This window comes from Elephantulus edwardii, unplaced genomic scaffold (assembly GCF_000299155.1).
Source record: "Elephantulus edwardii isolate Elephantulus edwardi_28Jun2011 unplaced genomic scaffold, EleEdw1.0 scaffold00114, whole genome shotgun sequence".
Classification (NCBI taxonomy): Eukaryota; Metazoa; Chordata; class Mammalia; order Macroscelidea; family Macroscelididae; genus Elephantulus; species Elephantulus edwardii.
Window position 1 is genome coordinate 1,309,848 of NW_006399864.1, and position 12,748 is coordinate 1,322,595.

A 12,748-nucleotide genomic window follows, 5' to 3' on the forward strand; every position below is an offset into this window, starting at 1 on the left:
ATATATACTTTTTATTTCTAAATGGAAAAAAATAACCTCAATATTCCATCATGTATAAAATAGGTGCACAAGAATCTAAATCTTTGCCTGCTGAATTCTCAAGAAAACCATTCATATGTTGTGAAATTCATTTCTGTGTTTTCCTTTGGGAACCCTGATGGGCAGTTATGAAGGTCACACGACCTTTGTTGTTTCTTCAAGAGGTCAATTCATTAGCAAAGAATTTCAGGTGTTTCAGATTTACTAATTTCTCACGTAAAGATTTTAACCTGTCTGGAATACTCACACACACACACACACACATTTATTTAGTTATTTCTATTGAATTTTCAAAAAGGATTTCCCGTGTATGTGGAAAGGTTTAAAGGGCATCTTTTGTGTTCTAACATGAGGAGAATTCATTTCCACAGAAGTCATTAAACATGGGGTTAAAGTCTTTGGGTAACAGAAAGTAGTTGCCAGATACTTTTGAGAACCGATAGAACAGAAAAAACCCCTTTCACTTTGAAATGTTAAATAAAGAATTAAGTGTTGACTGCCACCATAGTCTTGTCACTCTGATTCTGACGCTTTTGATGAAATACACTTGAAGAACAACATTTGACTGACAGTTGGGATGCTGCATGAGCTTCTATTTTGAGCTTGAGCTCCCCCAGTCATTGGGAGTGGCACACAATGAGGAGAGATATGGAAGGATTGGGTTGTGAAACGTGCTGAGTTGTCTGGGACACAAAATAAGTAGTATTTTTAAGCATCTTAACTTGAAATAGAATCCAGGCATCCTGGTTCTACTCCTTCGAATCTGTGATGCTTTGCTTTCTAGACGGAATCTTCACAGCTGTCAAGATGGCGTAAGGAGACCATCTCCAATGAAGCTTAATTACGGTTACAGTTTGTAAGTAGGAATGTAGGTCTGCATAACTGACAGAACCTTCCTTTAGAACCAGATTTCCATTAGAAGTGGAACCCAATGTTTTATTATTCACAAGTAGATTTTTATGGTTGTCAGGCGAATGTGATAACCACTACACTGTGGAAACAGATTTTTATGGTTGTAAAAAAATATTGTTATGCATTTTACAGGTGGACAATGAATAAGGCTGACAGAAGAAGAACTGATGCTTTCGAGCTGTGATGTTGGAGAAAAATATTTAACATCCCATGAACTGCCAAAAGAACAAACAAATATATCTTGGAGAAGTGCAGGTTATTGTGCTCTTTGGAGGCAAAGATGAAAAAGCTTCACCTCAAATACATCGGAAATGCTGCTAGGATGGACTGTTACCTTGAAGAGGGACATGATACTTGGAAAGAAAGAGGGTGGGCGAAGGGCAGGGCAACTATCTACCAAATGATTTGACACGGGGACTGCTGCAATAGGCTACAGCGTGTCGTAATGTGTGAGGATGCCACAGGATGGACAGGGTTCAGATCTGCTGCTGATAGGGTCACTATGGGCCATACTCAGCTCAATGACACCTAACAACAACAACAACAAAAGCAAAATACTCATATCTAAAAATAATTATGAGTATATGCAAAGAAATTATCAAATACATACATTAAAAACATTTGACTAATCAGTTAAATTGAATCAGTTGAGTTATTAGTTCATTTAAAAGTGTGATCTATAATTAGCATGAAGATTTGTCTAATGTGGTCCTACTCAAATGAAAACACCCAAACCTGATTAAGGTGTGATTCCAGTACATTTCAGTTTAGTTTGAGATTGCCATCTATTGCTGAAAATTAATTCTGAGCTCTCTCATAGAGCATGAAAATGTTTTTAGCATTCACTATAAAAGGCCTTTGCAATGGACTTTAAAAAAATGGTAATATCAGTATTTTGCTCATACAGGTAAATGTTATTTTTGTCATATTTCACTTTATTATGGGTTATAAATATTGTGTGGTAATGGAAGGTTTGTAGCAATCTTTCATTGAGAAACATTATTGACAAATATAATTGTGCTGACTATATACTCAAAGTCGTTTTTTCACATTTTTGTTATTCTCACATTGTTGTTGTTGTTGGGTACTTATAGAGTCAGAATCGACCCATAGTTGACCCTCCGGAGGGTTTTCAGAGGCAGTCAATTGCATGGGAGGTTAAATCACAGAGCAGCTGGTGCATTTATACTACATGCCTGGGGATTGCAGCACAGCATTTTGCCACTAGGCCACTGGAGCTCCCTGCTCTCACATTATCTTCAACTTTTCATAATGCTATTGCAGACACTTAATAGACTACAGTTTGTGGTTCACTGTTGAGTCAGAACTGACTCTGATGACCTTCCAGGGGGTTTTTAGAGACAATAAATCACAAAGGAGAAGACTTTGCATGCTTGTCTCTCAGAGTAGCTGGTGAATTTGAACTGGGAGCCTTTGGCATTTCAGAGCAGCTTCTTACCACTAGGCCACCAGAGCTCCCTAGACTCTAATATAATGAAAAATATCACTTATAGCTTGTATTGGGAAATGAAAAGAAGTTGTGTGACTCACTTTGTTGCTTTACTCCCTTTGATACAGTGGTCTGGATTTAAACTGCTACCCCTCCAATGGATACCTGCATGCATTTGTGGCTAAGTGCATAATTGAAACATTTCTCATGTTTTATTTCCTTCTTGTCTTAAAGTACAAGACTTTTATCAGAGTTTCAGTGTATGGTTTATGTGAAACATAAAAACTATGTCAAGATGTTTTTTGTCATTGCTCTCTTTCACAATAATTGTAAATTTTAATTGTCTTCTTATGAAGTACTATATTTTCTTTTTAACTAATGTTCACTGTCTCATCATGTACCCACATTTAGAAAGCATATGCCGAATTTGACTTGAGTGTAGATGAGTCCAAAAAATGACTCAGTTGAAATTCTACCCAATTATTAAATTCTACCAAATTATTTATCTTTTCTTTAACCAACTAGTCTATAAATGCACAGAGGAAGGAGAAATGGAGTTTGCTCCTAACAATGGTGGAATATCAAAGTAATACTCTTAGGAAGTTACATTTATAACTTCTGGTCCAGATGGAATGAGAAGATAGCCCTTTTCAGATAGTGTAGTTCTTGAAGTTGAAACTGTAATTCCAAAAGCGAATTAGCCACACAATTTTAAATCTCCCCCCAAAAGATGTGGTTTAGAAATAGTTCATGGGAGAGGTCAAGGTCTGTATTATTTTTTATTGTGTTATCATTCGTTTGGCTACCCACTAGTCATGCAAATTTTTTGTTCAGGAATTACGACTTTTAAAGGGACAGATAACATGCTCCATCAAAAAGGAGAAATAGACCATTTCAAAAAATAAACAGTCACATTCCCCCTAAGCTATTGGGTTTTACAAAAGGAAGTGCTGGAGAGAGAGTGTGGTTCATTTTAAGGAAATTGTAAATGTTTGACATACAATTTTCTGTCAAGATAAAGCATTTCCCTCATTAAAGGGAAACAAGAAGTCTCTGTAGTGTCCAGCAGATGACTTCCTGTATTTTTCTTTTTCTTTCTAACTCAGGTTCAGTGGTGTGTTTCAAGCTGTCAACAAACTAACTACACAGTCCAGGAAAATAATATTTTCTGGCTTTATCAATGTTTATGTGAGTGATGGTCAAAAAGTTTTAATTTCCTCCTATCACTTATGACATTTTTAGAGTCATTCTTAACACAAGTGGCTTGCAGGAGTTTGAGGCATCTTACTCTTTGACTGAATGATTTACTTTATGAATGCAATAGACACTACACGGGAGGTAAATTCCTTTCAGATGGCAGACTTCTGCTGAGAACACAATCAATGACTTCTGGGCCCTGGGAGGGAAGCAGATGCCTCATTTCACCTTCTAAGAAGGCCAGAGGACCTAAAATAATGTTCAAATGTTCCATACCATTGCAATCACCCTCTGGGAAAGACACTTTAGCCCAAACAACTTAGATCACTGAAGCATTAGTAGTATCCATTATTATGCCTTTTAGAAAATGTAAAAAGTTTTGGTTTTGGTTTTTTAAAATGAATTTCATGAGAAACTCCCTATGAATTGAAATTTGAAATTCATCCTAGAGAATGAAGGACCTAGACTACTTGATGCCTCTTAATATTTGTTTTTAAGTTTCTTTTATTCTTCTTAACCGGTTAGAATTTTATCTAAAATACTTGTCTTTCACATTTAAGTTTATTGAATGTTAGTAGACAATGAGTTTGGTTTTATTTTTTCACATTCATTTCAGTCTTTGATCTTTGCAATTGAGCCATACAATTCGCTGAAACTACCTGCTGTGAGAGGTCCCCTTCGGGTTCCAAAATCCATTGCTTAGCCTATTTTATTTATATTTGTTTGACCTGGAAAATTGTCTTTTAAAAAATTTTTCTCAATAGGCTGAATATTAGTAAGGACACAAAGAGAAAACCAACTGAGAAGTTAGTTGTATTCAAATCAATAGCATATCAGAAACTCCATTCTAAAATCTTGGTAATTTCTCAATCCTTTTGTTTGTGGTTGGACATCCAGGCTGTTTCCATGTCCTTGTGATGGTGAATAATGCTGCTATGAACACTGGTGTACAAATCTCAATTTGTGCCTCAGTTCTCATATTCTCAGGGAATATTCCAAGGAGTGGAATAGGTGGGTCATATGGAATTTCTATGTTCAGCGTTTTGAGGAAGCACCAAACTACCTTCCAGAATGGTTGCACCATTTTACATCTCAAAAACAAAGTATAAGAGTTCCTTTCTTGTCACATCCTCTCCAACATTTATTACTTACTGCCCTGTTAAACTTTGCCACGCTTACTGGAGTAATATGGTACCTCATTGTGGTTTTGATTTGCATCTCTCTTATTGCCAGTGATTTGGAGCATTTCTTCATGTGTCTACTTGCTATTTGAATATTTTCCTCTGTCAAAAGTCTTCCATGTCTTTTGCCCATTTTGGGTTATCAGTCTTATTCTTGGAGGCCCAGGAGTATTCTATAAACCTTTTTGTAAGATTCTTGTCTGAGATCGTATTACCAAATGTTTGTTCCCAGTCTGTAGGTTTTCTTTTCATCCTGTTGGAAACATTTTTTGATACATACATGGATTTAATTTTTAGAAGGTGTCTCGCATCAATTTTATCCTCTTCAGATCATGCATTTCTGGTAGTTAGTATGTGGCAGTCTTTTTAAACCTTGGACTAGTGCTTCTAAGCTTGATACCAATTTGTCTTTTATGAACGTTATACTTTTGGGCTTCACTTCCAGGTCTCTGATCCATCTTTAGATGATTTTGTGTATGGCATGAGAAGTGGATCCCATTTCAGCTTTCTGCAGGCGGAAGTCCAGTTTAGCCATCACCATTTGTTGAAGAGGTGATCTCACAATGGCATGCTATGCAGCATGCAGGAGCAATGATTTTGTAAATTATGACCTAACTTGGGAGGGACTGGAGAGCATCATGCTGAGTGATCTCAGTCCCACAAGGATAAATATTGTATAAAGCTGTTATTGTAGAATAAGTATAAGGATCCAAGAGGGGTGGGAGAGGTTGGAAGCAGAGGCATGTGCAGGGGGAGGGGGCATAAATCATGGGGTTGTACAACTTGATGGTTGGAGATTGAGGAAAATTGAAGGAATCTGTTCTTGCAAACAGTGTATTCAAATTTTGTAAATAAACTGGTATAAAATTTAAAAATCCCTAAAATGTTTTTGATATTAAAAAAAAAAACCAAACGACTTGTTAATGACCATTGCAAAAATCATCTTTCACTGAAGTATATTTCCCTCTTTCCATAGTACTCCTAACTATTGTTCATAATCTTTCATTGAAAAATATGCTCCCCTTTCCATAGTATTACTAACTATTGGGTGTTTTTCCCCACACGAATTTTATGCTTAGTGACAAGGAGGATGACGTTTTGTCTTATTGGATTTGGGTATATTGTCAGGAGGTGTCAGTGCCTGGAAGAGGACATCGTGCTGGGGAAAACTGAGGATCAGTGAAGGAGGGGAAGGCCTTCAACTAGGTGGATTGACACAGTGACTGCAGCCGTGGCCTTGAGCACATGATGAACTTGACCTCATCTAACAATTCTTCTCTTAAAGAGTTCCCAATTTCTTTGTCTTTCATTATTATGTTTTATAAAATATAAAATAGGGCTCAACAGAGCTGCTGCTTCATATTGTTATGAGAACTTGGTTAATGCATGTAAAGCTTCAACAATGCCTTACTCATAGCATGCATTCAATAAAGTTCTCAAGAAAAATTTAGCAAGGTTAGAGTCTTCCCTCATCTTTTTGCCATCCCGACATGATTTTAAAATTCCTCCTCGGTGCTTTGCTAGTGCTCTCTTGCCCCAGACTCACCATTAGCAACTTTCTCTGGGATATAAGTTGTCTGTTTCTCTCTCTCTTTTTCTCTCCCCCTCCCCTTCCCCTCTTCTCTCTCTTTCTCTCCTTTTCCCTGTCTCCCTGTCTCCACTAAACTCTAGGTGCCTTGAGGCCACAGACTAAATTATGTCTTTATGCTTTCCCCAGTGATTCAAACAGTATCTGGCACTTTATAGGAACTCAGCAAATATTTGCTACATTAAAATAGATGAATATTCTTATTTCCCAGAAGAGCATTTGAAACAGAGAAGTTGCTTTATAAATCGTTTTTTGAATGAATGGATAAATCACTGAATCACAACTCAGTACAGTAGGAATGTTCTTCAAGGTCATTTAGAAAGCAAGACTATTCATTCAGATTGTATCCTTTTATGTTAGAGTTTGGATACTATTTTCTTTCTGCTTCATTTGGTTAGCTTGTTTTAATTCTTTCTTTTCCTCTATATTTTATATACTGCTCCATCTGTTAAATAACTTCTTTGTCACATGATAAGTCTACAACATATATTACAATGATTCAACCAATTCTGAATATAAATACAGGTGAATATTTGACAGTCATAGCATCTGCAACATCGTTTTCTTCTCCGAAAGAAATCCAAAGCTCATCAGTATCAATGTCCACTTCTTATTTCTAGTTGTAAGTGTGAATTATAAATAAAAATTGAAAGCATTAGCTCAGCTTTGATGCAGTGATAACACTGAGGGCAGTATTTCTTTGTGGGTAATGTTCCAGAGAATAAAGTTGACCCAACATTTCCAGACAAAAGTTAAACAAAAATAGATGTGCTACTAAAAGTCTTTCAACATTAAGGTAGTTAAGTTTGAAATAAATGTTTGTCTAAGACAACACTATTGCTTACTTAGAATAAGAATAGAAATGTTTAGTAAATTATTTCAGAAAAAGGTTTATTAATTTTACTTATCTTAAATGTGTCTCATGGCATTGGATAATTTAAGAGGAAAAATCCTGAGAAATGAAACAAACAAACAAAAATGCTCTTAATAAACTAAGATGAATTTAAGGTTCCTGAGTCAAATGTTCGGAGAAGAGATAATTGTCTAATCAGTATTTCCCAAGAATATTTTTGTCATTCCCCCTTAACGTGCTAATTCACTGTCATTGAGTGGAATCAGAATCAAAGGGATAAATACTTTGGAACATGCAAATATATTAGCACCTACAATTTATTGTAATACTGCAATTTCAGTATTATGAGTAGATAGAGCTATATTTTATAAAAATATATTTTTATTTTTGCTACAAATGGACGATACCACCAGAGTTTCATGATTACATAAAGTCCAGTTAGGTAGTTGACTTCCAGTGTAACTGTCTCATAGTTGACTCCCCAAGTAAGATTTTGAAGCTATAAATTACTTGGAAGTAGATTGCCTATTTTTCTCTTCAGAAGTGATTGGTGGATTAAAATCTCTAGAGACATGTCATCTTTGTATTAGTAGAGCAATTCCTTACAGACTAGACTGCTAAGGTTTATGCTATTTAAAGAGAACCTAAATAAATATGCGGTCAATTGCATTGCGTTTCATAGAGGAGAAAAAAAGGAAATAAAATATATCTACTATGTCTTCAGTATTATATTCCTTACTTTTATATTCAATACCTAATTTAATCTTTTCTTTATCACTGTGAAGTAGATACAACTATCCCAACTTTATATATTATGAAACAGCTTAACAGTTAAATGAAATACCAAATACAATGTAAATACATTTAAAAATGGCTTCTCTTGTGCTGTACTGATTTCTCCAGACATTTTCCTCAAATGACTGGGACAAGTTGAAATGAGGTAATTCTTGGAATCAATGGAAATTTTTGGCATTTTGCCTGATGATACAATTCAAATGGTTCTGAAAAATCTTGCAGAAATCCACTTCTTACGTTCTCAAAACATAAATTTTACAATATTTGATGCATTTATTGTGGTGTTTTGATTTTGAAATACCTCTATGGGAATCTAGATGTAAAATATTCACATATTATTTGGTAGGTTATGAATAGCTGTGAGAAATGAAGCTTCGATCAGAGATGTAGATACAGGGTTTTGAGTACTGTTAGAAGTAAATAGAAAGGATTATTTAGCAACTTCATACTATTTTTCTTTTTCAACATAAAGAAAAGTCCTTTGAATAGAATCTCAGTTGCCTGATATTGCATCCACATGTCTAACCTAGGCAAATATCTCTATTTCAGAGTCACGTTCCCTTCCATTAAAGCTTAAGGACATATTTATTAGGCAAATACTCAGGCAGAAAAGTTAGAAGTGATAAGTAGGAGGACACATGAGCTCTGTGAGAATCACCAACTCTTGATAATCCCTCAAACCAAGGAAACAAAGCGTTTCCACTCCATGTACTGAGCAGGCTCAGGATGATAAGAAAAATGTGTTTTCAATCTTCCCCTGAATTTATTCAGCTCAATTTGAGAATAGATATGTCTCATATTAATACTTAATTTCTAAATACTCATGAGCTCTATTAAAATTTTCTGGCAGAATCCTCCTCTGCTCTCCGTCCAGTGGACTCTAATTCCAGGTTTTGGCAGGCTCTGACTGATTAGCAGGTTTTTTCCTTCTCAATCACATTATTGAGCACACCCAAATGGAGCTCTGGGAACTGTTTAAAAAAATATTACTTTGAAAAGTATATTAAGGACTTGTTTAGACTATGTAAAGGAGATATAACTCAAGGAAATGGAGTGTAATAGAAAAATGTGAAATGTCTCTAGAAGAAGATCGCTTAATGTGGAATTATCATCTTTATTCCTATCTACACATGAAAGCATGGAATGGAGCTCATTTTTCATATAACTCAAGTCCCTGGTTAAAATGTACATATTTGCAATGCTGAAGCACAATTCCAAGAGTCGTGACATCAACCACGACTTAATGAGAACCATTACTTTAAAATCTAAGGGAGGTGTGCTTATCACTGTTAAAATTCCATTTTCACTTAATTAAAGTTTAATTACAGAGTGGAACTACGGAAGATGGCATCAAGCTTTACACTTTTAAGGGTTAGTTATTGAATGAGAGCTCTGTTGGCCCAGTGGCAAGAAGCTGCACTGCAATCCAGAAGGCATGTGGTTTAAGGCCACCAGTAGCTCAGTGGAGAAGGATGGGCACTCTCCTCCCATGTCACTAATTGCCTCTGGAAACCTGCAGGAGGGTCAGGTATGGGTCAGTTCAGACTTTATGGTACACAACAACAACATAGTTACTGGAACTCTGAGATAATCCCCTCTGAAGTGCACATGTGCACAGAGAGGCACTTGGTGGGCAATTATTGGATGCATTGATGAATAGATGAATGACAGATTTTCACATATTCCCAGAGGTCAGATGGTTAAAAACTTAATAGTATTAACATTTTCTATTTTGTCCACTATTTTAAAGGCACCAAAGTTTAAAGGCTTAACTGTCTATGTAAAGTCTTCTGTACATATGACTAAGTAGAAACTAAAATAATTTAATTCAAATTGCTTTGGAGTCAGTTCTGAGGCCCTCTACTGCTTTCAGAGGCTATTAATCAAAAGCAATGTCAAGCAATATGTGTAGATAACAATGACTATCTCATTTACAATAGCTTATCGGAACTGCATGTCTTTTAGTTGCAAACAACTCTCCTTTTATAACCGTATCCCAAAAGTAAAACAAAATTAAGTCTTAATAGTTTTACAATTAAAAACCTCTTGTATATTTCACTGGAACTATTAAATCTTTAATATTAGCTAATTGTTGTATACTGTCAGATTTCTAACATCAGATATTGGTTTATAACAGTATAATCTGTTTCATATGATTAGAGAATCAAGAAAGTGAGATAAAAAGTACATTTAGAATAGTATTTTGGAGTTTATCAATGAAGATGTAAAAATACACTCTCTGAAATAAATATATAACATGATTGTTAATAAAAATCTAATAAAATTTCAGGAAATTGCAAATTGTCCATGGAAATATCTAAGTTAAAAGCTCTTGTTACTGTTTTTACACAGACCAATATACAATATAGAGTTGAACTTAAGCTTTAATAGATAAAAAATACATATTAAATATTTATATGAAAGTATAGTAAATATTTGCAGTATCAAAGAGAGGAAGGAATTCTTACCACCTTCTTTTGTGCAAAGGTTGACCAGACTATGCACTGTGTCCATCAACTCCAGCTGCTGCTTCTGAAGGACACTGTTGTTGTTGGTGGCTCTGTTTAACTGTTTCTCCAGCTCTTGAATTATGTAGGTTTGACGAGTAACCAAGCCCTGAAGGTTATCTTTCTCTTCTTTTAAGGCATCCAACTCTTCCTTGTGTTTTCCTTCCATTTCAATGATTTTATGTTCTAATAAACTACAAAAAATGAAAATAAGATTTTGTTCTGAACTTGCTTTACAAAAATTGTGATTCAACTACTTCCTGTGATTACTTAAGAGTAGAAATATTCATTAGTAATTATTGTTCATTATTTCATGATAGAAATATTTTTAAAATACTCAACAATACAATTAAAATAGGAGTACGGCCTGGTGGCAAGAAGTTGCACTGCAATCCCAGAGGCACGCAGTTTGAGGCCACCAGCTGCCCCGTGGGAGAAGGATGGGCAATCTCTTCCCATACTATTATTAACCACCTCTGAAAACCTGCCAGAGGGTAGCTATAGGTCGGTTCTGACTCCACAGTACACCACCACCACCACAACAACAACAACGTATATATCTAACACATTACATAAAAGTTATTAGAATAGATGTTGTTGATCTGATCTGGACTAAAACATTTAACAGTCTAGAGAAGTTAAAGTAATTTTATTAACCAAATTTGTCCAATAAGATAGAGAATACAAAAGTTCAGAGAAAATTTTTAAAAATAAAGAACATATTTTTTGTTTTACTTCCCTTCTGTAAAAAGTTAGAGAGACTTAATTAATTTTCACAATAATAATATGTGTTTAGATAATGTTCTTTATACAAATACTTTAGGATTGGGAAGTAACCTATCCAAGGTCATAATACATTAGAATTATCTGGATGTTTGACCTCTACTTCTAAATCATAATCATAAGTCTACTTAAATTTCACAAACTGAAATTAAAGAAGAAGCCTTAAAAAAAATTGCTGAAACTCATTGTCTTTGACTGGAATTGACACACAGTTGACCCTTCAGTAGATTTTCATAGACTGTAAAGCATATGAGAGGAGATTACTCACCATCTTCTAGGAACTGCTGGTTTTGAACCATGTATGTTTGGGTTAGCAGTGCAACTCCCTAGCTAATAAATCACCATTGCTCCCTAAAGGCAACATACATAACTGGAAATGGTTGATAAAATGAACACTTCATTAGACAGGTGATGCAGTTTTACCTAATGATTTACAACGCTCTGCTTGAGCTGATGCAAACTTTAATAAAGGAAACTTCTTCTCTAAAAATTTACCAAAAGAAAGACTGCATATTTCACACTACCAATGATAGAAAATGCAGAAGCACTCTTGGATCCTAGCAAGTGACTAGGAATAAAAAGTATTTGCATTTTATAGCGTGCCTAATACGCTAGTATTCCTCAGGGTTAAACCTTACTCAGTTGTCTCAGTTCCATTTTCAGAACATTCAACTGGTCCTTAGTTTACAAGGTGTTATTCCAGTGTAACATATGAGGAGCTTAATTTACCTTGGAGAAATATAGCACTGAATCATTCCTATAAATATCAAAAGGGGGACACTAGGGTATATTTTAAGTTCAATTCTTAAATTATAAAACAGAACATGTTTGAAGAGTCAAATTTTCCAATTTCATGAATTGCAGAACAAGTTGGAATAGCTGGTTATCCTTTACAGAGATTAAAAGGCATTTAGGGCATTTCTATGGCCATTCCAAATTCTTTCAGCAAATCTGTCCTCGTAGAATGCATAGTCCAGAATGAGGCGGGACATGCACCTGCTGAGCCAAAGCTGAGAAGGGCCTCACGATACCTTAATATACAACATTTCTATGTGTAAGATCCTATTTGGAGGTTCCCGGATTATGTGCCAGAATGCTAACCAGAAGGCAGACAGCTTCAATCTACCAGCTACTGTAAGGGAGAAAGATGGGTAATCATCTCTGATGATGATAGCTTCAGAAATCCAGTGGAGGATGGCTATGTGTCAGAATTGACTTGATAACAGTACATCTGCTTTAATTTTAAAATACCTACTAATCCTGTCTCCATACCTTTTCAACATGTATGCAGAGCAGATTATCTGAGAGGCTGGGCTCTATGAGGAGAATTGTGGCATCAGGATTGGGGGGAAGATCTATTAACAATCTGTGTTATGCAGATGACACAACCCTGCTTGCTGAAACTGAGGAGGACCTCATGCACTTGCTGCGAAGGGTCAAGGA

At 35.5% G+C, this 12,748-nt stretch overlaps 1 protein-coding gene across 2 annotated transcripts in view; it reads right to left on the minus strand.

Moving 5' to 3' along the window:
* ANGPT1 (angiopoietin 1) overlaps positions 1-12,748 on the minus strand; it is a 322,709-nt gene that overhangs the window by 88,943 nt on the left and 221,018 nt on the right. The window contains exon 4 of one of the 2 annotated variants that reach the window (XM_006892327.1): positions 10,484-10,716. In XM_006892327.1, the coding sequence (XP_006892389.1) occupies positions 10,484-10,716 (233 nt within the window). The remainder of the gene's footprint in view (positions 1-10,483; positions 10,717-12,748) is intronic. The other variant, XM_006892328.1, reaches the window with a different exon arrangement.